Here is a 24,243-nt window from a genome sequence, read left to right as displayed (position 1 = left end):
CCACTTGTCTGTAAGTGGCCATGCTGTGGTGGCCACTCACATATGAAAAGAGGAAGATCAGCAACAGATGTTAGGTCAGGGCAAATCTTCCTCAGCAAAAAAAAAAAAAAATAAATAAATAAATAAAAAATTCAGATAACAACAAATGTTGACGAGGATATAGAGAAATCAGAACCCTAATACACTGTTAGTGGGAATGTAAAATGATGTAGTCATTTTGGAAATCAGTCTAGCACTTCCTCAAATGATTAAACATAGAGTTACCATATAACCTATCAATTCTACTCCTAGAGAGAAATGAAACATATGCGCACAACAGAAACTTGTACAAGAATGTTTATAGCAGTTTTATTTATAATAGCCAGAAGGTGGAAAAATCCAAATGTCCATCATCAGACAAACGGATAAACAAAATGTGGGGTATCCATACAATGGAATATTATTCAGTCATAAAAAGGAATGAAATACTGATCCATGCTACAACATGGATGGCCCTGGAAAATATTAAGCTAAGTGAAAGAAACCAGTCACAAAAGACTACCTACTATATGATTCCATTCCTATGAAAGTCCAGAATAGGGAAATGTATACAGACAGAAGGTAGATTAGTGGTTGCTTAGGGCTGGAGGAGAGGGACATGGGGGATAGGCTAGTGATAGGTAAAGGGTATGGAGTTTCTTTTTAAGGTGATGAAAATGTTCTAAAGTTGACTGTGGTGATGGCTGCACATACCTGTGAATATACTAAAAACCACTGAATTGTACACTTTAAATGGGTGAAGTATATGGTATGAGAATTATGTCTCACTAAAGGTGTTAAGGAGCAAGAAAGAAAGAAGAAAAGAAGGAAGGGAAGGGGAGGAAGGAAGACGAGGAAAGAAAGAAGGGAGGAAAGAGAGTAAAGAAAGAAAGAAGGAGAGGGAGGGAGGGAAGAAGGAAGGAAGGAAGCAAGGAAGAAAGCAAGCAAGCAAGCCAGCCTGCTGTGAGAGCCCCCAGTTCCAAAATGCTAAGTCTCTTCAAGGCCTCATCAGGCAGCCTTGGGGTCAAAGCAGAGGGAAGGCAGCTTCATTACTAAAACACTCAGCAATGCTAACTCATTCGGAGAGTGAAACAGAAGGAAAAGGACTACCAGGGTGAGGTAGTAGGGCTCCCTGGATGCAATCTGCTCAGGTCTGCTCTCATGAGCCCCTCCCACTAGTTTTCAAGCATTCAGTATAGCTAGGTCAAGTGAGCTAGCTACAATGCATGAAGCCAGAAGCGTGGTGAGCCCAGTTTACTAAAGAAAGTAAAAAAAATACCTTTTCATACCTTACCTTGGCAAACATTGAATTGAGCTGCTTTCCAGAACCATAGTAACCACCCTGGGAGAGAAAGAGCTTCACTTGTTCTTTCACCTGTTCTTCATCCAAATGCCAACAGTTCTCATCATCAATGCTGGCTCCAGCTGTGGGGTCAGGGGCACCTGGAAAGGAATGGGAATGGTGAAATGAATCCTATTTCATATGCTACACATTCAACAAGAGGGGCATTCTGTGAGTATACTCAAAAATAGATGGGTATTCTGCCTTAATCTGGGCTTTGTCAACTGGGCGGTCCCACATAAACATAAGAGATCTAATGCTAGTTTCATGTTCACTTAAGTCTCAGTTATATCCTACTCCAAGGTCTACAAATACCATCCTAGGGGAAAAAAGCCCAGACGGAAATACACAAATATGAAAACAGTGATGTATTTTTTTTCCTAGGAAGCTGACATTATTTTTTATTCTTTTTGACTTTCTATGAATAAGCCTCAAAGTACACACATTATTTTAAAATAAAAAATGCTTTCTTACAAAATAAAAAATTCTGTTTTTAAAGTTCACTATAAAATCATAGCTTTTCAAGTGGAATCAACAGCTCTAAATTTCTAGACACTTTCCCCCTAAAGAACAGGGAGAGTTGCATACAGGGTGATATGATTTTATAAATGTATACTCAAAATATCTCTCATATCTGGGCTCACCTCAACACCACCACTTAAAAAAGTTTTAGTTATTTATGCAGCCCTCTCCTGTAGCAGCCTGTTAGCTCCTTGCTCACAGTTGAATCCACAGTTGAATCACCTATAGCACAGTGCTGGTAATATGACAGGCACCTAGGAAATATGTGTGGAATGAAAACTGAATCTCACCTTCTCAAAGACAGAGTCCTGTGATAAGTTTTTAGAAACCTTCCTCCAAGTGACAAAAGACCGTAAGTCAACACCCTATAGGTGTGGTCATGCAACAGGTTACAAATTCATGTCATGTTTAATCAGTCAGTCTACCCTTCTTGTCTCCCTATATCAAAGCCCTGCTTAAATAAAATCCAGGTCTACACAGAAAAGCTGCTCTTCTGCTAAGCTTTTTTCGTACATCTTATTCTCCAGGGAATCAGGAGGGCTCACACATTCATTTACTCTACAAATACTAATTAACACATAAGATCTTACAGTTTATGGTATTTGCTACTTTTCTTCAAATGTATTATTCTAAACACAGTTCTGATCATATCACTCCCTGCTCAGAAGTCGTTAGTGATGCACTAGTCTTACTAAATTGTCCAAATGCCTTAGCTTGGCATGCAAGTCCCTCCATGCTCAGCCCCTATCCTTCATTTCTAGCCTTGCCTTCTCTATACTTATGCTACGTTTCAGCTAGCAACTTAGTGTTCCCAGAAGTCAACCACATTTCCTTATGACTTTACTTATGCTCTTCCTTTTACTTCCCTCCCTCTCCCTGCAACCTGTTCCTTGGCCAAAAAACAATACTTCTCATTGTCAGTATTACCTCAGCTTTAGAGTCAGGGCTGCAGTGAGAAACGGAAACTATAAAATAAGTATACGGAGAGGCTAACACTGCCAAGGTTCATTCACTGCTTAGTCCACCTGTAGGAGGGGCTCTTTTTTGCCCCCTTAGTGAATTGGCCGTATATCCCATTGCCACCTGTCAAAAGTATGTCCATCTTACACATATGTGCACATAAAGTGCTTCTTAGCACTTTATTATTACTTCTCTTGAAGACCTGTTGCATTTTTGTTTTACATTGGAACTGTGCATTTCTCATATATTCCCTAGTAAATTAAAGTTTTTTAGAGTAGGGATTCATTTTTGTACCTCACAGTGCCTGGTTCATTACAGTACTGAATTAGTATTTATATAATGAACAAATATAAGTCTCATTGGCCATCTAAATTTAAGCTCCAGGTGGGAAAATAATATATTCTGCACTTCTTTTCTATCCCCAAAGTGGCAAAGCAAAACAAATATACTCCTTATTCTTAAATATTTGTTATTAACAACCATTTATTGAGTGCTTCCTACATGGCAGAGTCTAAACACTTTTTATACATATTCCACTAGAATGCATGCTCCTGAGGGCATAAATCGTTTGTTTGCTGATATATCTGCAATGGGTGTAACAGTGCCTGGCACATAGTAGGTGCTCAATGAATATTTGTTGAGTAAATTCCAATGAACTCATAACAACTCTATGAGGTGGTATTACTATGCTAATTTTAAAATAAAAAAACTAAAGCTTATACAGGTAAATAAGGTAACAGATGGAAAGTGTATGAGCCAGGATCTATATGTTGGTCTCTCTCCAAAGTCTGTGTTCTTCACTATAAGGACATACTTTGGTCTCAAGCCTCATATTGTTGTGATTCATCAGCTGGTTTCAGGCCCCTGAATGTAAGTTGGATGGTGTGTCCGAAGATAGTCAAATCCTTTCTTGACCTATTCTTCTACACAGAATATAGGATTAGTTAGAATAATGCATTTTCTCCATATTGAGGACAATAGAGTTCTCACCAGTATAGTGATTCTCAAATGTTTAAATATAGAGAATAAATCACTTGGGGTCTGTGTTAAAAATGCAGATTACTGAGTCCCACCTCTAATGATTCTAGTTTTCAGTAGCTCCATAGAGACAGAACTGAGATAAATGAGATAAACTGGGTATAAACCAAGGAATGGGCCTTGGAGTATCTTGTTGCTGAGGATGGAGATGAGGAAAGAACGGCAATGGTGCTACAAAAGCAAGAGGCAGAGACGGTTCGAATACAATTCTGACCCTTGGGTGGTTCAATTAGGATATGAAAAAGCAGGAGCAGGACCCAGTCTCCCAGGGGAGCTGGCCTTAATCAACTGGCAGGAAGTGTGTAGTGAGATCACCTCTAAGGATTTGAAGGGGTATAGAGAAAACTGGAGAATCTTTTTGGCCCAAGTGGAGGTAGTGGCAGCAGCTATGGAAGAAATAAGGCATAGTTTATAAACACCTAGTATGTAGACTATAAAACACTGCTGGAATAGGGCTAGGATAAGGCAAAGCCTTGAGAGTTACCAACAGTGACATTTCATGTAAAACTTCAAAAGGGTTTGTTTATTTGATAGGAAAGGAAGGAAGGTAAACTGTGTAAATGTTTGCAGGTCTACAATGAACCCAGGAGACAAGAAACTGAGCTGCCAAAATGGGTGGCTGCAGAAAAGAAGGGAGTTAAGTCAATATGTGAGGCATCCAGGTAACAAATTTTAAGGACTTGGTGTGACTGCTGAAGGAATCAGAGTTATCTGGGAGAGCACGAATTGGCAAGAGGCCCAAAGAGGATTTTCTAAGACATTTTCATTTATTCAACCAATACTTTCTGAGCATCTACTATGTGCCAGGACCTGTGCCAATACTGGATGTACAGTGGTAAACAAGGCAGATATAGTCCCTGTCCTTGTGGAGCTGATAGGCCAGTTGGGGAAAGGGGTATTAAGCAAATAATCACACGTGTACATATCTGGGTGGAAAGAAAGACGGATCAAAGAAGTTTTCCCTGAGAAAGTGACATTTAAGTGAACACCTGAGGAATGAACAGGAGTTAGGGCTGGCAGAGAGTGGAGGAAATACTGTGTCTATTTTTTGTTCAAAAAAACATGAAGTCATAAGTTATTGTGGTAATTAAATACATCTATAATAAGGGGGAGAGGATAGGAAAAATATTCCAAAGAAAGGGACTATCATGTGAAAACATAAGCAAAAGTCAGCTCATGCAAGGTTTTGTAGGCCACATGAAATTTGGATTTCATCCTGAGAGCAATAAGAGGCCACTGAAGGATTTTAAACAAGAAGAGATATGACAAAATCTGGAGTTATAGAAAAGTTACTTTGGATGGCTGTGTGGAGAATGGAATTGAAGGGAGCAATAGTGGATATGGAAAGATCAGTTAGAAGGCTACAGGACCAACCTAGGTGGGAGATTATAGTGGTTTGATTTAGGGTGATGGCAGTATCAATAGAGAGAAGTGGAAAATGATGAAATATACTTGGGAGGTAAAATTAACAGGTCTTGCAAATGTGAATTACATGAAAAAAGTGTTAGGGATAACTGCAAGGTTTCTATCATGATCTAGTGGCTAGATAGTGATGCTATTTATTGAGCAAGTTTGGGTAAGCAGATAAATTTACATTTGGAGATGTTGAACTTGGGATGTCTCTGTGATACAGAATAGTCACTTGGATATAGGAGGAATAAACCTGTGAATCACAGTTCATAGATGGCATTTAAAGTCAAAGACGTAGTTGAGATTATCTACATTGATCATGTAGAATAATAAGGGAAACTTAAGATTAATCCATAAGAAATGTCAACATTAAAGGTCAGATAGTAAGAGGAGGGTACAGCACTTAGGAATGAATGAACAAGAACAGAGATAATTTTAACGAGATAAACTAGGCCTGAAGTTCACAACCAGCCTCTCCAGCTGTCCACCTCACTAACTCCTAGGCAAAATCTTAAAAGAAAAATCCTTTGGATAAAAAAAAAACATAAAAATGTCCCTATATATGGTTAGAATATTTTAGTCTTTTCATAAAAAGAGATGAGTATGAAACTAATTCCCCTTAGTAGTGGTAAAGTGGACCCAGTCAATGTAAATGACACTTTAATGTTATAGTGTGAAATTTTCCAAAGGACTATAAGAGAAATGGTAACAAGTGAAGATAAAATAGAAAGGATGTTTTATAAATAATAATGAAACAAACCATCACATGGGTTGAGGCTCCAAGTCAGAACTGAGGCTGTAACCAGGAGACCTGTCCAGAGGAAACTATTAAGTCTGTGGAACCAATTTTTCTTTCATTCTTAAACATCCTTTTTTAAATTATAAAAATAATAACATGTTTATTGTGGAAAATATACTAAAGCATAAAGAAAATAAAAACCCACCTATAATGCCACCAGCCGTAGATTACCATTATTAATATTACAGTGTATTTTCTTCCAGTCCTTTTGCCCTATGCATATATGTATGTGTGTACACATATGTGCACATCCACTCACTGCTTTTTAAATTAAATTAAAATTGAAATATAAATTATGAAAAGTGCATAAATCTTAAGTGGATAGCTTGATGAATTATCACATAGTGATTATAACAATGTAACTACCACCAAAGTCAAGAAATAGAATACTACCAGCATCCCAGAAGCCCCTTTGCAAACACTATCTCCTTTCCCCTTCCCTCAAATTAACCACTATCCTGACTTCCAGCACCAGGGATTTGTTTTTGAACTTTACATAAAAGGAATCTTACAAGATTTATTCTTTTGCATCTGGCTTCTTTCATTCAACATCATAAGATTCATCCAAATTTTTGTGTTTAGCAATACTTTATTTTCATTGATGTATAGTATTCCATTATATGAATGTATCAATTTATTTAACCATTCTACTGTTGATGGACATTTGAACTATTTCTATTTCAGGCTATTACAAATTATGTTACTCATTTCCATTGGGTAGACATCTAGAAGAATTTCTGGGTCATGGGGTATGCATATGTTCAACTTTAGTTAGATGATGCCAAACAGTTTCCCAAAGTGACTGTAACAATTTATACTCCCACCTGCAATATATTAGTCCCAGTTGCTCAATATCCTCACCAACACTTGATACCGATAGTTTAAAAAATTTAGCCATTCTGGTGGATATGCAGTAGTATCTCACTGTGGTTTTAATTTGCATTTCCCTGATTACTAATTAGTTAAAGTACCTTTTAATATATTTATTAGCCATTTGGATATCCTTTTATCAAGTGCCTTTTTGTGTCTCTTGTCCATTTTACTATTTGTAGGGGTTCTTTGTATATTTAGGCTATAAACCCTTTGTCAGTTATAGGTATTAAAATATCTCCTCCCACTACTTTCTGCCTTTTTCATCTCTTAATAGTGCCTTTTGATAAACAGAAGTTTAACATTTTTAATGAAGTCCAATTTATCAATCTTTTCCTACTTCAGAAATTTCTTCCTACCTCAAGGACATGAAGATATTTTCTCATTTATCTCCTTTATGCTTTATTATTTCACTTTTTCCATTTATAACTATAACCGATCTCCAATTGATTTTTCTGTATGGTATGAGGTAGGAATCAAGTTGTTCCCCCTACCCCACATGAATATCTAATTGATCCAGCACCATTTATTGACAAGATTCTTCTTTTCCCATTGCTGGGCATTTAGTGGCATCCTTTCACTTTGGAAACTCACGTTTTTGTTCTAGGAAATTTTCTTCAATTACTCCATTGATGAATTCCTTACCTCTGTTTTCTATTTCTGGAACCCCCATTATTCAAACATTGGAATTCCAAGACTCATTCTCTTAATTATGAACATCGTTTTTTCTCCTATTTTTCTTCTTTTTGTCTCTTTGCTCTACTCTATAGGAACTTTTCTTACCTTTATTTTCTACCACTTAGTTTTATAATTTTTTTGCCAGTATATTGGTAATATTCTTTAGTTCTTTCTGATCTGTGAATTTGTTTTCATAGCATGGAGTTTTTATTTCATGGTTGCAATATCTTCTTTTTCCTATGATGATATTATTAATAATTTTTCAAAGTTTTCTTCTCTCTGCATAATCTCTATTTCCCCCAATTGCCCTTCTATGTTTGTTAGTTCTGGTCTGTATCTTCCACAATATTCAATACTGTTGACCATTTGCTTCTTAAATCAATTCTATACTGACTTCGACAATAACTTGCTAGCTTTTTCTCATTTCTCATTCTACTTTGCTAATTCCTACACTGGCTCCTGTTTCATCACCTGTATATGCATGGCTATCTTCATTCAACAAACCTTCATTATTTTCCAGGTATCATGCTTGGTGATGGACATTCATAAATTTCTAATACATGGTTCCTGACCTGACTCCTCAAGTTATGTTACTTTTCTTTTGGTATCTAATCTCTCTTCATGGATAATCAGCAACTGAAGCCCTGCCAGGATGCTGTATGCCAGAGAATCTCAAGGTATAGAGTTACTGGAGCAAATCACAAACAGAGCATGGAGCAGTGGTAGACAGAGAGTTGGAAAGATAGTCCCAATTTTATCACCAATCCAAAGAGGATAAGGCGAAGTCTAGTTAAAACTACACATTGGGACTAATAAAAGAAAAGGTTTCAGGGAAGTAAGGAGCAGAATAATGCCTGGATCCATTCCTGGGATTAACAGAAGGTAGCTAGCAGTTTTAGAAATCTTATTCCTGCTTTTAAGTTTGTTTTGGTGAGGAGTAGGGTTTGAGAGAGAGGAGAAGGAAGATGTTCTAAGTGTTTAAAGATTTAGCAAGAAGAAAGAAACATGACTTCAAATATCATCTCAATGCTAGTAACTCTAAAATTCTGACTTCTGTCCTCAGTTCTAGATCAGTATATCCAAATGCCTATCAGAAATCTTTACCTAAATGTCCTACAAGCACATCAAACTTAAATTGAATTCATCTTCCTCCTAAATTCATTCCTTCTCTTATGTTCCCTAAGTGAATGACAACATTATCATCAAATCCATCAATGCAATCCTAGCTAGGCATTCTGGAATTGTTTTCTCTCATCTTCCTCTTCTTCACTTCCCACTCATCCTACACACCTGGATGTTGAATCCAGTCCGTGTTACTTCTAAGATATCTCCATTTCCACCCACCCCCTCCTATTTTCAGTATCACTGCCATATCAGCATGGTTATTAGAAACAGATTAGGAAAGGCCTTGTGGAATATTAGGGAACCTGGGGTAGAAAGCTAATATTAGTGTGGGATAAACACAGGTACAGAAGTATTAGCTCCTGGGGAAGGTTGAGAATCCTATCTTAAGTACAATGTGGCAATTTAAGCCTAATTTCAGACAAATAATAAGATCCTGAGATGGGAGGTGTAACAAGGGATAAAGGTTGCTTCAGCACAGCGGTAAAGAGGGAAGAGAGCTGTTTTGGTGACAGTAGTGGTGAACAAGACAGATATAATACAGGTCCTCAACCAAGGTGCTCAGTTCAAGAAAAGGCAAGAGAGCTTGGTAATAGGCAAAAATTCTGAGAAAGAGCTAGTGGGAATGCGGTATGAAAGCAGGCCACAGCCCAGCTGTTGGGGTAGAGCTGTATTTCTCTCTGGTGCTACAGACCTGGGGATGGGGCAGAACTCAGCTCCGTTAAAGCTCTAGATTTGAGGAGGCCAGAGAAGTAGAAAAGCCTCCCTGTGTGGGGTAAGAAGAGATATATAAAGCTACTCTTTAACAGTATCACTCAAATAGAGCTCAGTTACTATGTAAACACAACGACTTTGAGTATAAAGCAACAGAAGATTATTTCTGCTAGCTGGCAAGAGTTCCTGGAGGCCTGTCTGTCTTACTATCCTTCCTTCTGAGGAGTGGTGAGATTGTGTGTAGGAACTGATTAGTTCTATTGGACGACGGGGAAAGGCAGGTCCTTTGGCACATGGACTACAGTATTATACAGGCCATCTACCTGGTCTCACTGCCTCTTTTATTACAGTAGTACCAAAATTATCTGAGAAAAATGGAGAGAAAGTATAGAGAAGCATAAAAAACTTGAGTTCTGGGGCCGGCCTGGTGGAGTGGTGGTTAAGTTTGCGTGCTCTGCTTCAGCAGCCCAGGATTTACAGGTTCGGATCCTGGACGCGGGCCTAGCAGTGCTCATCAAACCATGCTGTGATGACATCCCACATAAAACAGAGGAAGACTGGCACAGATATTAGCTCAGAGACAATCTTCCTGAAGCAAAAAGAGGAGGGCCAATCTTCCTCACACACACACACACACACACAAACAAAACTTGAGTTCTGAAGTCAGGTGAGCCTGAGTTATAAATAATTTCCTTATTTATAAAATGGAAATGGTTATAATACCTACCTCACAAAGTAGTTCTGAAAACTAAATGAACTATATATGTTAATATATTAAAGTCCCTTGCATGATGCCTGGAACATAGTAGGACCTAACAAACAAAATGAAAAAATGGCTCATACATCTCCTCTTCTCAAAATTCTTCAATAGTTTCTTGGAATTAACTCTCTACAACCTGGCTTCATTACAAAAGCAAGCATTTATTTCAGATTTTGATGTCTTTTCTAAGATTATAAACTATTCGAAGGCAGGAACCATGTCAGTTTTTTTTTTAAGGGTAAGTTTATTTATTTATTTTAGGTGTTTTTTGTTTTTTTGGTGAGGAGGATTGGCCCTGAGCTAACATCTGTTGCCAATCTTTCTTTTTTTAAAATTGGGGTCATAAAAGTTTATAACATTGTGAAATTTCATTTGTACATCATTATTTGTCAGTCACCATAAGAATGTGCCCCTTCATCCCTTGTGCCTACTCTCTAACCCCCTTCCCTGGTAACCAATAAACTGTTCTCTTTGTCCGTGTGCTTATCTTCCATATCTGAGTGAAATCATATGGTTCTGTCTTTCCCTGTCTGGCTTATTTCGCTTAACATAATACCCTCAAGGTCCATCTACGTTGTTGCAAATGGGACAATTTTGTCTTTTTTTATGCCTGAGTAGTATCCCATTGTATATATATACACCAGATCTTCTTTATCCAGTCATCAGTCGATGGGCACTTGGGTTGTTTCCATGTCTTGGCTATTGTGAATAATGATGCAATGAAGGTATGCATGCAATGAATGAGGTTGCTTTGTATTGTTGGCTTCAAGTTCTTCGGGTAAATATCCAGTAGTGGGATGGCTGGGTCATATGGTATTTCTATTTTTAATTTTTTTGAGAAATCTCCATACTGTTTCCCATAGTGGCTGCACCAGTTTGCATTCCCACCAGCAGTGTATGAGGGTTCCCTTTTCTCCACATCCTCTCCAACATTTATTTTTTGTCTTGGTGATTATAGCTACTCTAACAGGTATGAGGGCATATCTAAGTGTAGTTTTGATTTGCATTTCCCTGATGATGAGTGATGTTGAACATCTTCCCATGTGCCTATTGGCCACCTGTATATCTTCTTTGGAAAAATGTCTTGATTTCCTCTGCTCACTTTGATCAGGTTGTTTGTTTTTTTGTATTCAGTTGTGTGACTTCTTCATACATTTTGGAGATTAACCCCTTGTCAGATACATGATTTGCAAATATTTTCTCTCAGTTGGTGGGTTGTCTTTTTGTTTTGATCCTGGTTTCTTTTGCCTTGCAGAAGCTCTTTAGTCTGATGAAGTCCCACTTGTTTATTTTTCCTTTTGATGCCCTTGTCCAAGTGGACATGGTATTCAAAAAGATCCTTTTAGGACTGATGTCAAAGAGTGTACTGCCTATATTTTCTTTTAGAAGTTTTATGGTTTCAGGGCTTACCTTCAAGTCTTTGTCCATTTTGAGTCTTTTTTTGTGTATGGAAAAAGAAAATGATCTACTTTCATTCTTTTGCATATTGCTGTCCAGTTTTCCCAACACCATTTATTGAAGAGGCTTTCCTTTCTCCATTGTATGTTCTTGGCTCTTCTGTTGAAGATTAGGTGTCTGTAGATGTGTGGTTTTGTTTCTGGGCTTTCAATTCTGTTCCATTGACTTGTGTGTCTGTTTTTGTACCAGTATCATGGTGTTTTGGTTACTAGAGCTTTGTAGTATATTTTGAAGTCAGGGATTGTGATGCCTCCAGCTTTTTTCTTATTTCTCAGTATTGCTTTGGCTATATGAGGTCTTTTGTTGTCCCATATGAATTTTAAGATTCTTCATTCTATTTCCATGAAGCATGTCTTTGGGATTCTGATTGAGATTGCATTGAATCTGTAGATTGCTTTAGGTAGTATGGACATTTTAACTATATTCCAATCCATGTGCATGGAATATCTTTCCATTTCTTTGTGTCATTATTGATTTCTTTCAGTAATGTCTTACAGTTTTTACTGTGTATGTCTTTCACCTCCTTCGTTAAATTTATTCCTAGATATTTTATTCTCTTTGTTGCAATTGTAAACGGGACCGTGTTCTTGAGTTCTTTTTCAGTTAGTTCATCATTCAAGTATAGACATGCCACTGAGTTTTGTAAGTTGACTTTGCACCCTACAATTTTGCTATAGTTGTTGATTATTTTTAATAGTTTTCCAATGGATTTTTTAGGGTTTCCTATATATAAAATCATGTCATTTGCAAACAGCAAGAGTTTCACTTCTTCCTTGCCTATTTGGATTCCCGTATTTCTTTTTCTTGCCTAATTGCTCTGGCCAAAACATCCAGTAATATGCCAAATAAGAGTGGAGAAAGTGGGCACCCTTGTCTTGTTCCTGTTCTCAGCAGGATGGCTTTCAGTTTTTCCCCACTGAGTATGATGTTGGCTGTGGGTGTGTCATATATGGCCTTTATTATGCTGAGGTATTTTCCTTCTATACCCATTTTATTGAGAATTTTTATCATGAATGAAGGTTGGATCTTTTCAAGTGCTTTCTCTGTGTCTATTGAGATGATTGTGTGATTTTTATTCCTCATTTTGTTGATGTGGTGTATCACATTGATTGATTGGCTGATGTCAAACCACCCCTGTGGCCCTGGTATGAATGCCATTTGATCATGGTGTATGATCTTTTTGATGTATTGCTGTATTCAGTTTGCCAATATTTTGTTGAGGATTTTCTCATCTATGTTCGTCAGCGATATTGGCCTGTAATTTTCCTTCTTTGTGTTGTCCTTGTCTGGCTTTTAGATCAGGGTGATGCAGGCCTTGTAGAATGTATTAGGAAGTGTTTTGTCTTCCTCAATTTTTTGGAATAGTTTGAAGATAGGTAATAAATCCTCTTTGAATGTTTGGTAGAATTCTCCAGAGAAGACATCGGGTCCTGGACTTTTATTTTTTGGGAGGTTTTTGATTATTGTTTCACTCTCTTTACTTGTGATTGGTCTACTCAGACTCTCTATTTCTTCTTGATTCAGTTTTGGGAGGCTGTAGGAGTCTAAGAATTCATCCATTTCTTCTAGATGGTCCAATTTGTTGGCATCTAGTTTTTCATAGTATTCTTTTATAATCTTTTGTATTTCTGTGGTATCCATTGTAATTTCTCCTCTTTCATTTCTAATTTTATTTATTTGAGCCATCTTTCTTTTTTTCTTAGTGAGTCTGGCTGAGGGTTTGTCAATTTTGTTTATCTTCTCAAAGAACCAGCTGTTTGTTGCATTGATCCCTTCTACTGTCTTTTTTGTTTCAATTTCATTTATTTCTGCTCTCATTTTTATTATTTCCCTCCTTCTGCTGAGTTTGGGCTTTGTTTCTTCTTTTTCTAATTCTGTTAGGTGTAATTTAAGATTGCTTATTTGAGATTTTTCTTGTTTATTGATGTGGGCCTGTATTGCTATAAATTTTCCTCTTAAGACTGCCTTTGCTGCATCCCATATGAGTTGGTATGGTGTGTTTTCATTTTCATTTGTCTCCAGATATTTTTTGATTTCTCCTTTAATTTCTTCAATGACCCATTGGTTGTTCAGCAGCATGTTGTTTAGTCTCCACATCTTTGTCCCTTTCCCAGCTTTTTTCTTGTAGTTGACTTCTAGTTTCATAGCATTATGGTCAGAAAAGATGCTAGAAATGATTTCAATCTTCTTAAGTTTATTGGGGCTTAGCTTTTTTCCTAGTATATGGTCTATCCTTGAGAATGTTCCATACACAGATGAGAAGAATGTGTATTATGCTGTTTTTGGATGGAGTGTTCTATATAGATCTACAAAGTCCACCTGATCTAGTTTTTTGTTTAATTCCACTATTTCCTTGTTGACTTTTTGTCTAGAAGATGTATCCATTGATGTTAAGTGGGGAGTTGAGGTCCCCTACTATTATTGTGTTGTTGTTAATATCTCCTTTTAGGTTTGTTAATACTTGCTTTATGTACTTTGGTGCTCCTGTGTTGGGTGCATAAATATTTATAATTGTTATGTCTTCTTGGTGGAGTGTCCCTTTGATCCTTATATACTGCCCCTGTTTGTCTCTGTTTACCTGTTTTATCTTGAAGTCTACTTTGTCTGACATAACTATGGCAACACCTACTTTCTTTCATTTGCCATTAGCTTGGAGTACCATCTTCCATCCCTTCACTCTAAGCCTGTGTTTGTCTTTGGAGCTGAGATGTGTTTCCTGGAGGCAGCATATTGGTGGGTCTTGTTTTTTAATCCATCTGCCAGTCTGTGTCTTCTGATAGGAGAATTCAATCCATTTACATTTAGAGTGATTATTGACATACGAGGGCTTAATGCTGCCATCTTATCACTCATTTTCCAGTTCTCCTGCATTTCCTTTGTTTCTTGTCCCATGTTTTTTGGACTACCAATTAGGTTAGGTAGTTTTCTATGATGGTTTTCTTAGTTTTCTCCTTATTTATCACTTATGTCTCTATTCTAGTTATTTGTTTAGTGATTACCATTAGGGTTGTATAAAAAATCCTGTAAAAATATGGAATGCTTCATGAATTTGTGTGTCATCCTTGCACGGGGGCCATGCTAATCTTCTCTGTATCGTTCCAATTTTAGTATATGTGCTGCCAAAACGAGCACAGGAACCATGTCTGTTTTATTTTATTTATTTATCTAGAGGAAGATTAGACTTGAGCTCCCATCCACTGCTAATCTTCCTCTTTTTCCCTGAGGAAGATTGGCCCTGAACTAACATCTGTGCCCATCTTCCTCTATTTTATATGTGGGATACCTGCCACAGCATGGCTTGATAAGTGGTGTGTAGGTCCATGCCCAGGATCCAAACTGGTGAACCCTGGGCTGCCAAAGCACAGCACATGAACTTAACCACTACTCCACCAGGCTGGCCCTGAACTATGTCTGTTTTATGCCCTCAACAATCAGCACTATTGCTTGCTCACAGTAGATACTCAATATATACTTGACTTGTTGAATGAATGAGTGAACATAGTATCTTTCTGCATCCACACACCCTCCCATTACATAGCTGATAAGCACAATGCTAACAAATGCTCTTTAGAATAACCCTGATGCTACGTAGGACCCTGAAATGTTACAGGAATTCTCCTATCCATCTCATTTCTTGATTGACACAAATTATTTTATACTTACTCTCACTTCTTAATATTCCAGGCTCCCAGGGACAGGGATTGTATGGACAAATAAAGTCCATAAACTAGATCAATATATAAGTTTAACATTCTCTGTCCTTTTTTGCCAAAACCTTTGTGAAGTAGACAGTGGACTGCTTTAAGAACAAAGAGTTCAATAGACAGTTGTTTGGATAGAATGAACTGATTAAGGTTAAGTGATTACAACTGCAAAAATATCCCAACCTCTAAACATGCAAAAATACATAAATAAATAAACATGCAATAAAGCCACAAAGATTTTTAGCAACAAAAATGTTGTACGATTACCGTTCACTTGGTTGATTTCTGAGTTGGAGGACAGAATCTCGTCTGCCAGTTTCTGTGCAGTAGGAAGAACTTCAGTGTGGTGTGCCGTGATTAAATATTGAATAAACTTTTGTAGCTGGTCCCTATTCATCTGGAAAAGGGTTTCTGAGATAGGAAGACGTAATTTGACTTGGTCTGGTTTACGGATCCTGTAGAGTGAGAGCGCTACCACATGAGCACAGTAGAATATGTCTTTGTTCCCACAGCCACACGTCACTGAAGTGATTTTGCATCGATCAAAACTGATTGCAACTTTGTAAGTCATTGCTGGTTCAGAAGTAGTAGCCGGCTCAGTTACTGTGCCACTGAGATGGAAGCCTAGGGAAACAAAGAAAGTGTCTTTAGAGATTCTGTAGTAAGAAACTTGAAGGTTTTCAAATATTCTGCATTTCAATTAATCAATTCAGAAACTATTGGCTGAGTATCTCCTATATATGTGGTAGGCTCTGCCACAGACACAAAGCTCAGTGAAACTCAGGTATTGCTTTTAAGGAACACACAATCTAGAAAAAGAGTCCTTATTCTGGAATCCATGAACCTCCTGAACTAATAAGAAAACCTTTTGTTTGTACATATGTTCATTTTTCTGGGGGGATAGTTCATAGCTTTCATCAGTCTCAAAAAGGTTAATAAGGAACCCCAAATAAGTTATGAACCTGTATAGTAGATTCAGAGATCTTTGTGGACAGAGACAAGTCTACATCAGTACAATCTGGAGTAAGGTGAATGCTATAAATGAAAGAGAAACCGAAAGAACTCCACAAGGAAGGACACCAGGAAGAACAAGGAAGATAAAGACAACATTCCTAAAACATACAATTCCAGAGTGTGACCATGTGGAATACTTAAAAGGTAAGAAACCTCATTCGACATGGAAAGTAGAGCTTGCTGCAGTGAGACTGGGCAGTGTTACACCTCTACTCACTAGCACACAGCACCAATAATTTTGAAATGTAGAGAGAATACATTAAGTTACAACTAAATCGAAAAAAGTCACATCAATAGCAAATTGATTCTATAATACTGTTTATTCTTTACTCTAAATATGATTCTTCTCCTTTGACAAAAATGTGTATTCAGCAAATCATTCAGTCATTCAACAAAAGTTTAATGAGACCTTAAGGATCAGACTGCTAGGCGTAGGAATACTAACAAAAAGGAGAGGAATATCAAATATTTGTAAAGCACCTATCATGTAGCAGAACTGTGTTGGTTCCTTTAGTAATTTACTGCAACAACCTTATGCAGTTGGTATTATTTTCCTTATTTTAAAGGTGTGTAAACTGAGGCTCAGAAAGGGTCAGTAATTTGCTTGCTAGCACCTCAGCTAGCAAGTGATAGACCTGGAATTTGGAACCAGATCTGACTGACTCCAAAGTTTCGTTTCTTTTTCTTTCTTTCTTTCTTTTTTTGATGAGGAAGATTGGCCCTGAACTAACATCTGTTGCCAATCTTTCTCTTTTTGCTTGAGAAAGATTGTCCCCAAGCTAACATCTGTGCCTATCCTCCTTCTATTCTGTATGTGGGATGCCACCACAGCATGGCTTGATGAATGGTATATAGGCTCACACTTGGGATCTGAATCTGTGAACCTCAGGCTGCCAAAGGGGAGTAGGCAAACTTAACCACTACGCCACCAGGCTGGCCCCTTTCTTCTATTTACACTACACTACCTCTAAAAGATGCCTTGACAAAGTCCCTATTGTCAAAAATCACAGACACATAAATAAATGATTACAATATGATGTGCCAAATGGTATAGTACAGACAGGAACAAAGGTAAGGCTAATTTCAGAGACTTTCCTACTTAACTGCAATGTGTACACTGTGAATAGGAAAGCAATTTTAAATAATTTTATACTTGTTGGAGAAATATTTATCAAATAATAAAAGGTGCATATATAAGTTTCAGAGCTACCATTGTGACCTGGTAGAATTAAAAAATGCAGAGAAGAAACTTTCCAAAGTTCAAGTTTCAGATAACTGTAGTTAATTAAAATAAGAATAAGACCCAGGGGCTGGGCCGGTGGCGCAGCAGTTAAGTGCACATGTTGCGTTTCAGCCGCCTGGGGTTCGCCGGTTTGGATCCCAGACGCGAACATGGCACTGCTTGGCAAGCCATGCTGTGGTAGGTGTCCCACATATAAAGTAGAGGAAGATGGGCATGGATGTTAGCTCAGGGCCAGTCTTCCTCAGCAAAAAGGAGGATTGGCAGCAGTTAGCTCAGGGCTAATCTTCCTCAAAAAAAAAAAGAATAAGACCCAAATTTACAAGCATACTCATAAAATCTGGCAAAATTAACACCAATATAGGGAGATTTAGGTCCAATTTAAAGAAAGGTGCAGATTACTGAAAAGTTAAGATTAGTTTCCAGAGCAAGAAAAAGATCAAAATTAATTTGTTATCTTCACAGCCTCCAGGTATACTTTTTAAACTTCACATGGGCCTTTTCTCAGTTAAACTTAGCTGCAGATTTAAAAATATTTGTCATTTGTTTAAAGCAAAGTAAAAAAGTTACATTCAAATATGATTAAGTATGGGTAAAACTGCCTTCACTTTAGAACTACGGAAGAGAACTGCAGGGTTGAGAAACAGCTCCTCTCCAGATTTATATCCACCAGACACCGCCAGAAGAGTAACTAGCAGAGAGCACATTACCTTATAAATTAGGCAGCCAGGATCTGCTATTTACTATGTAGTCTCAGGTGACTCACTTCACAACTCTGAGCCTCAGCTTCCTCTTCAGTAAAGTGGGGATAATAACACTTGTTCTGCTTCTCTCTCAAAAGTACTTTGTACAACTGTAAAATCTCCTACATGCTCTTATGCAATTTTTGTTAATGGGCCTCCATGTCAAAGAAACCAGAAACAACTTCCCCAGTGGCCAAGTTTCACAGTGGTTGAAAACCAGGTGCTAAGAAGGTACATTCTTAATTTCCCTTAGGCCACTCAGGAGTATTTGGTACATTCTTGAGAAATAACTTAAGTCCTGATAAAAAGAGACCTCATAGAAGGGCTACTTTAAAATTTCAAATAAGATAGTGATGTCAATGTGGGAAAAGCTTAGGCTCCAAGCCTCTGAATCTAAAAGGTGAGTATAAACATTTCTACTTGATCAGTTCAATGCTTTGGGGTACTTGGCCTGCAACACATCTCTGAACCCAATTCTCTCATTCCTCTCCTGCTTGAAAATGAATAAGAATATCAGTTAGATATGGGATAGAAACAATGGGTATCTTATTAAGCCGTAAGCCCCATGAGAGCAGGGCTGTCTCTGTGTATGGTTTATCACTATAAAAAACCAAAATCACTCTGGCTGTAATATGAAAAAAAGAACTATACCTCAGCTTCCATATTTTTAAGATGAGAGGCTGGTCTAGAAGACCTCCAAGGCTCATTTTAGCATAGACATATTATGATTTTCTAGTGACTATCACTGAATCTATTATTTTTCCTAGAACCAGCGTACTTTTGGGATTTAAAGAGTGCATAATAACAGCTAACCTTTATGAGTACCTCCTATGTGTCAGGCTCTGTTCTAAGTGCTTTACAAGCATTAACTCATTAAATTTTCACAATTCTTACAAAGTTGATAGTAGGTATACTGGTAAGTTTTATGTGTCAATTTGACTAGGCTAGAGAAGCCAGTTATTCAATTAAACACTAATCTAAGGTGTTTGCTGTGGAGGTATTTTGTAGATGCCGCTAACATCTACAATCAGTTGACTTTAACTAAGGAAATTATCCTCAGTAATGTGCGTGGCTCTCATCCAATCAGTTGAAAGGCCTTACGAGCAAAACTGAGGTTTCTCTGAGAAAGGAATTCTGCCTCAAGACTGCAGCATGAGATCCTGCCCAAGAATCTCCAGCCTGCTGGCCCACTCTACAGATTTCAGACTTGTCAACTCCCATAATTGTGTAGGCCAACTCCTTGAAAGAAATTATATATATATGCATATATATGTGCATATATATATATATATATAGCCTACTGATTCTGTTTCTCTGGAAAACTCTGATTATTATTATAATTCCCATTTTATGTATGAGGAAATGTAGGCACAGTAGAAGTTAAGTAACTTGCTCCAGGTCGTTCTGCTACTAATTGGCAAAGTCAAGGTTCACACCCAGGCAGTTTGGCTCAAAAGCCCACACTCTTAATTATTTTACTATACTGCCTCTGTATAACACTGTGTTGTATGGCAGTCAATACCACATTTAACTTTATAAACTATAAAAGAATATAACTAGACACATTATTAGAAAATAACTTTAAGGTTTACTGAAATTCTAAAATTCCAGTTTTTATAGCGTTGGCAATGGTCTGAACCCTCTAGGTTAATCTGGAATTAAAGACCAAACGTCGAGTATCAGTTTAGATTCCAGCTGTCTCCATAGTAGGTCAATACTAAAACTTTCTGCAAAATATTTTTCAAAAGCCATTTAGACATGGCTCCCTAGAGGCTTCGGTTAAGGCCCATGATGCTCTTGGGAACATGTTCATTCGAGCTCAGTAAATCTTTGGGCTCCATTAGCTGTAGTAACACCGGTATAGCTCAGGCCTAGGCCCATATGAAAGGCAGAAGGCTCTGAGTGGCTCTGTGGAAGTTTCCTTGCTAGTTCTTTTTTCCTTTCATATCTCTTGGAATGTAAACTGAAAGTCAGTTTCAAATACTTGTACTTCTTGTCTATTGTAACCTAGTAACATTTTTTTAACATTTAATTACTCCTGAGAATAAAGCTACATAGAATAGGTTCAATGCAGTGTTTCTTTCCCATTGCAAACCTAACTGCCATAAACATTTAAAAAACCTGCTGATTTAAGCAAATATGTAGAAGCCTAATTTTTAAAAATCTCTATTGAATCCAGCATGTATTTATGAAATACCCACTGTATGCTCTGACTTTTTACTTTTTAACCTTTTAGTTGGACATTTTCAAAGTAGTAGAGAGTGTAGTATCATCAGCCCCCATCTATCCATCACTCAGCTTCAACAATTATCAACACAAAGATAAACTTGTTTGAATCTTTACCCTTTCCCAAGTCCTTCCCTGTCCTCCCCAATGGATTATATTGAAGTAAATCCTAGAAATATCATTTTATTGGTAAATACATCTGTATACATTTCTAAAAGAATTTAAAATTAATAATAATTCCTTAATGTCAAATATCTAGTGTTTAGATTTCCACAACTGACTTCAAAAACAAGACATTTGTTCAAATCAGGATACAAACAAGGTCCAGACATTACATTTTGTTGATATGTCCTTTTTTTTCCCCCTTTGGTGAGGAAGACTGGCCCTGAGCCAACGTCTGTCGCCAATCTTCCTCTTTTTGCTTGTGGAAGATTGTCACTGAGCTAACATCTGTGCCAGTCTTCCTCTATTTTGCATGTGGGATGTCCTCACAGCATGGCTTGATGAGCAATGTGTAGGTCCCTGCCTGGACCGCTAAAGCCGAGCACACAATCTTAACCTCTTTGTCACCAGGCTGGCCCCTGTTGACATGTCTTTTAAGCTACAAGTTCCCTCTCCTTTCTTTCTCCCCCAATTATTCACTAAAAATAATAGTTAGCTCTAGAGAGATTTGACGAGATTCAGGTTTTTTGGTAAAATTACTTCACAGGTTGTGCTGCATACTTTCTAATACATCACATCAGAAGACATAATGCCTGATGGTCTTTCTTTTTTGTGCTGTTAGGATTGATCAGTGGGTTCAGGTGGTGTGAGCCTGATCCATCCATTATAAACTTCCTGTAACTTTTCACCTAATAGTTTTTAGTGGTCATTCATGATCATTGCCTCAATCTATTATTTCATTAGGGTGGCTTTATTTTTTTTCTTAAATTTTGACACTCTCACCCTCTTTGACTCTTAACACCCTCATCTGTAAAGTAAGGAAAAAAAACATGTAAAGTGGCCAGCTCAGTGCCTGGAACATGGTGGGCTTTCAACAAAAAAAAGTGACAGAAACAACCACAAAACTGCTTAGAACTCATCAGAAAAACAACTACTTTACAGACAAAGTTTTCCTGAACATCATCTTTGTGATGAACTTTCATTCACATTTTCCTAAAATACAAAAAGAAAACTCATACAGTGTGAAATCATCCTGCTTATCAAATACTCAAATGCCCAAGAACTATAGGCTTTTAAAACAGTCTCTTTTATTAGTTGTAGGTCTTGAAATGATTAAGATGATGGATGGACTTGTGGGAGAGGGAGTAGGCAGGCATACAGGGAAGCAACATATGTTTGCTTTACTAGGGGCTCCAGCAGGCCATAAAGGTCAAACACCCATATTTCCTTCCTTTATACAGCATGTCTTTCTGGTGCAAAATAGTCAGGAATGGTGAATCTGGTGGAGATCTGACTTTTTGAAGAAAATAGTCAATCAAGCAGCTGCTCCCCTTGTGGCCCTATCACTTGATACACAAGGGGAAAAAAAAAACAAACTCAAGTGCTTTACCACTGAGCAAGACCTGCAAAATGAACCAAATGCTTTCAAGGAGTTCCTATTTAGTTTTGCAAGCATTGCACCACCACCCCCAACCCACCCCTAAATCACAAAGCAAACTCTGCCCTGAGAAAAAAAGAGATACTTCATCTCAAGTTTCTGTTCTGTGGCTGAGACAACTTCCCTACCTGGCCTCTACACTGTCCAGAAATTTAAGAATACAATTGTACCACAGCCTCTTCTTCATTACATATCACAAGGGCTCTGCAATCCTCAGCTTCCAGGAAAATCACTGGTCTTCTATAAACACCTGCTATGGGTAAGCCCCTGCCAGCATGTTATCCCATAAGTGTGCCATGTTTTCCTTGCCTTCAATATGCTTCAAGTACCATTTAGGAGCGGGGCAAGATTAAAAAAATGTGCAGAAACGGCCTCATTGGCTCATAACAACCCAGTTCTTTAAAGGTGGTCCTTGCTAGAGCTTGCCACGCTTAAATGTGCAGCAAGGGCTCTGAGAACTTCATGACTGGCAAGAAATTGTTAAAAATCCATGAGTGGCTCATGGCATAAAAGAGTTCTTCTTCTCCTGCCTTCTAAACTGAATGGTGGCATAAGAGGAAATGGAAATGACTGAAATTGTTTACCTAACAATTTTATCTTCCAGCATCAAGGCTGGGCAATCCAGGGTGTGGGCTGGACCCAACCTTGAACTAAACAGAAAGTACCAAGGACCAGTTTTCCATTTGTGCAAAATATAAATAAAATTTCTCTTCCCCAAATAAGGAAATCATATATTCTTCATGGCTTAGTTCAAATACCACCTCTATATGAAACTCTAGCTGATGCCTCAGTTGCTGAACTGAATCATATTAAATTATGAAGCTTTAACATTTGTGCCTATGGAGCTTACAGTCTAGTTCACAAGAGAGATTTTACCCAGAGTCAAATAACAAAGGACCTACGAGTAATCATTTCACAGATGAGCAACAGGCTCAGAGGAGTTATGCAATTTGCCCCAACTTTATTGCATGATTATAGTCATGATAATAGAAATTAAAATTACCATAAGTTCACATTCTGAAACATCTTAGGCTTTCAAAACTAGGAAAAACAAATTTGTAAAGAGTTTCCTTCAAATTAATATAATTCCTGAACACAGCCAAATTGCTTCTTTTGATCTAAAAAGAAAGTAACTTTTAATCATTAATATTTTTTGAGCACTTACCATGTGCTAGACACTAAGTCCTTTTAAAAGTTGTATCATTTAATCCTCACCACAAGATTATGTGTTTAGTACTATTATATCCGATTTTTTGTATGTGACAAAACTAAGGCTTAGAGAAATTAACTTGCCTAAGTTTACACAGCCAGTAAGTGGCAGAGCTAGGATTTGAACCTAGGCAGTCTGGCTTCAGAGTCTAAGCTCCTAACAACCACATTTTATTTCTATTATAATGTTTCCCAAACACCCATCTCATTTTCCTAGCTTAGGAAAATTAGAGTGATGTTTGGTATTGCTGCTTAAAAAATTTTTTTTCAATTAGGACATTGCTAAATCATACTAACTCAACTTTCATCCTTTGTTTACACACAGTCAATGAGTATGAGTATCCTCAAATGATAATTACCAAACTGATACAAAAATGGAATTGTAAAAGGGACAAATGGCAGAGAATATGCAACACGTAGTCTCCATGGTCAGATTCAATTTGGTAACCAAAAAGTTATAGCACGTGTCTTTCCCTTAGAGACTACAAGGAATTCAAAGAACCAAAACACAAAAAGATGTTAATCTTTCTCTCTTTTTAAAAAGTATCTTAAATCAAAGTTAATTCATTCATTCAATTAAACATTATTTAACATATACTATGTGTTAGGTCCCAAGGATACATCCATGAACAGACCAAACGATCCTCGACTTTATGGTATTTATATTCCAGCTGGGGAGACAGCTTTTAAACAACTAAGTCCACAGGTAATTATTTAATTCTAATTGCAATAAGCGCTATGAAGGAGAAGTACAGAATGATAGGATAATATATAATATGGAAGACCTGACCTGGTTTAGGGAAGGGAGGTAAGGGA

At 37.5% G+C, this 24,243-nt stretch overlaps 1 protein-coding gene and 1 non-coding gene across 3 annotated transcripts in view; both read right to left on the bottom strand.

The window, feature by feature from the left end:
* ZSWIM5 (zinc finger SWIM-type containing 5) overlaps nt 1–24,243 on the bottom strand; it is a 231,662-nt gene that overhangs the window by 48,043 nt on the left and 159,376 nt on the right. For both annotated transcript variants that reach the window (XM_070609803.1, XM_070609804.1), the window contains 2 exons: nt 15,663–16,019; nt 1,313–1,461 (listed from right to left, as the gene is read on the bottom strand). In XM_070609803.1, coding sequence (XP_070465904.1) covers nt 1,313–1,461; nt 15,663–16,019 — 506 coding nt within the window. The remainder of the gene's footprint in view (nt 1–1,312; nt 1,462–15,662; nt 16,020–24,243) is intronic.
* Nucleotides 14,717–14,823, bottom strand: LOC139082110 (U6 spliceosomal RNA). The gene has a single exon (XR_011537840.1). It is a non-coding gene; the product is annotated as a U6 spliceosomal RNA (small nuclear RNA).

This window comes from Equus przewalskii, chromosome 2 (assembly GCF_037783145.1).
Source record: "Equus przewalskii isolate Varuska chromosome 2, EquPr2, whole genome shotgun sequence".
NCBI lineage: Eukaryota > Metazoa > Chordata > Mammalia > Perissodactyla > Equidae > Equus > Equus przewalskii.
The sequence above is the reverse complement of the archived record's forward strand: the minus strand, read 5'-3'. Positions and strand labels throughout refer to the sequence as shown.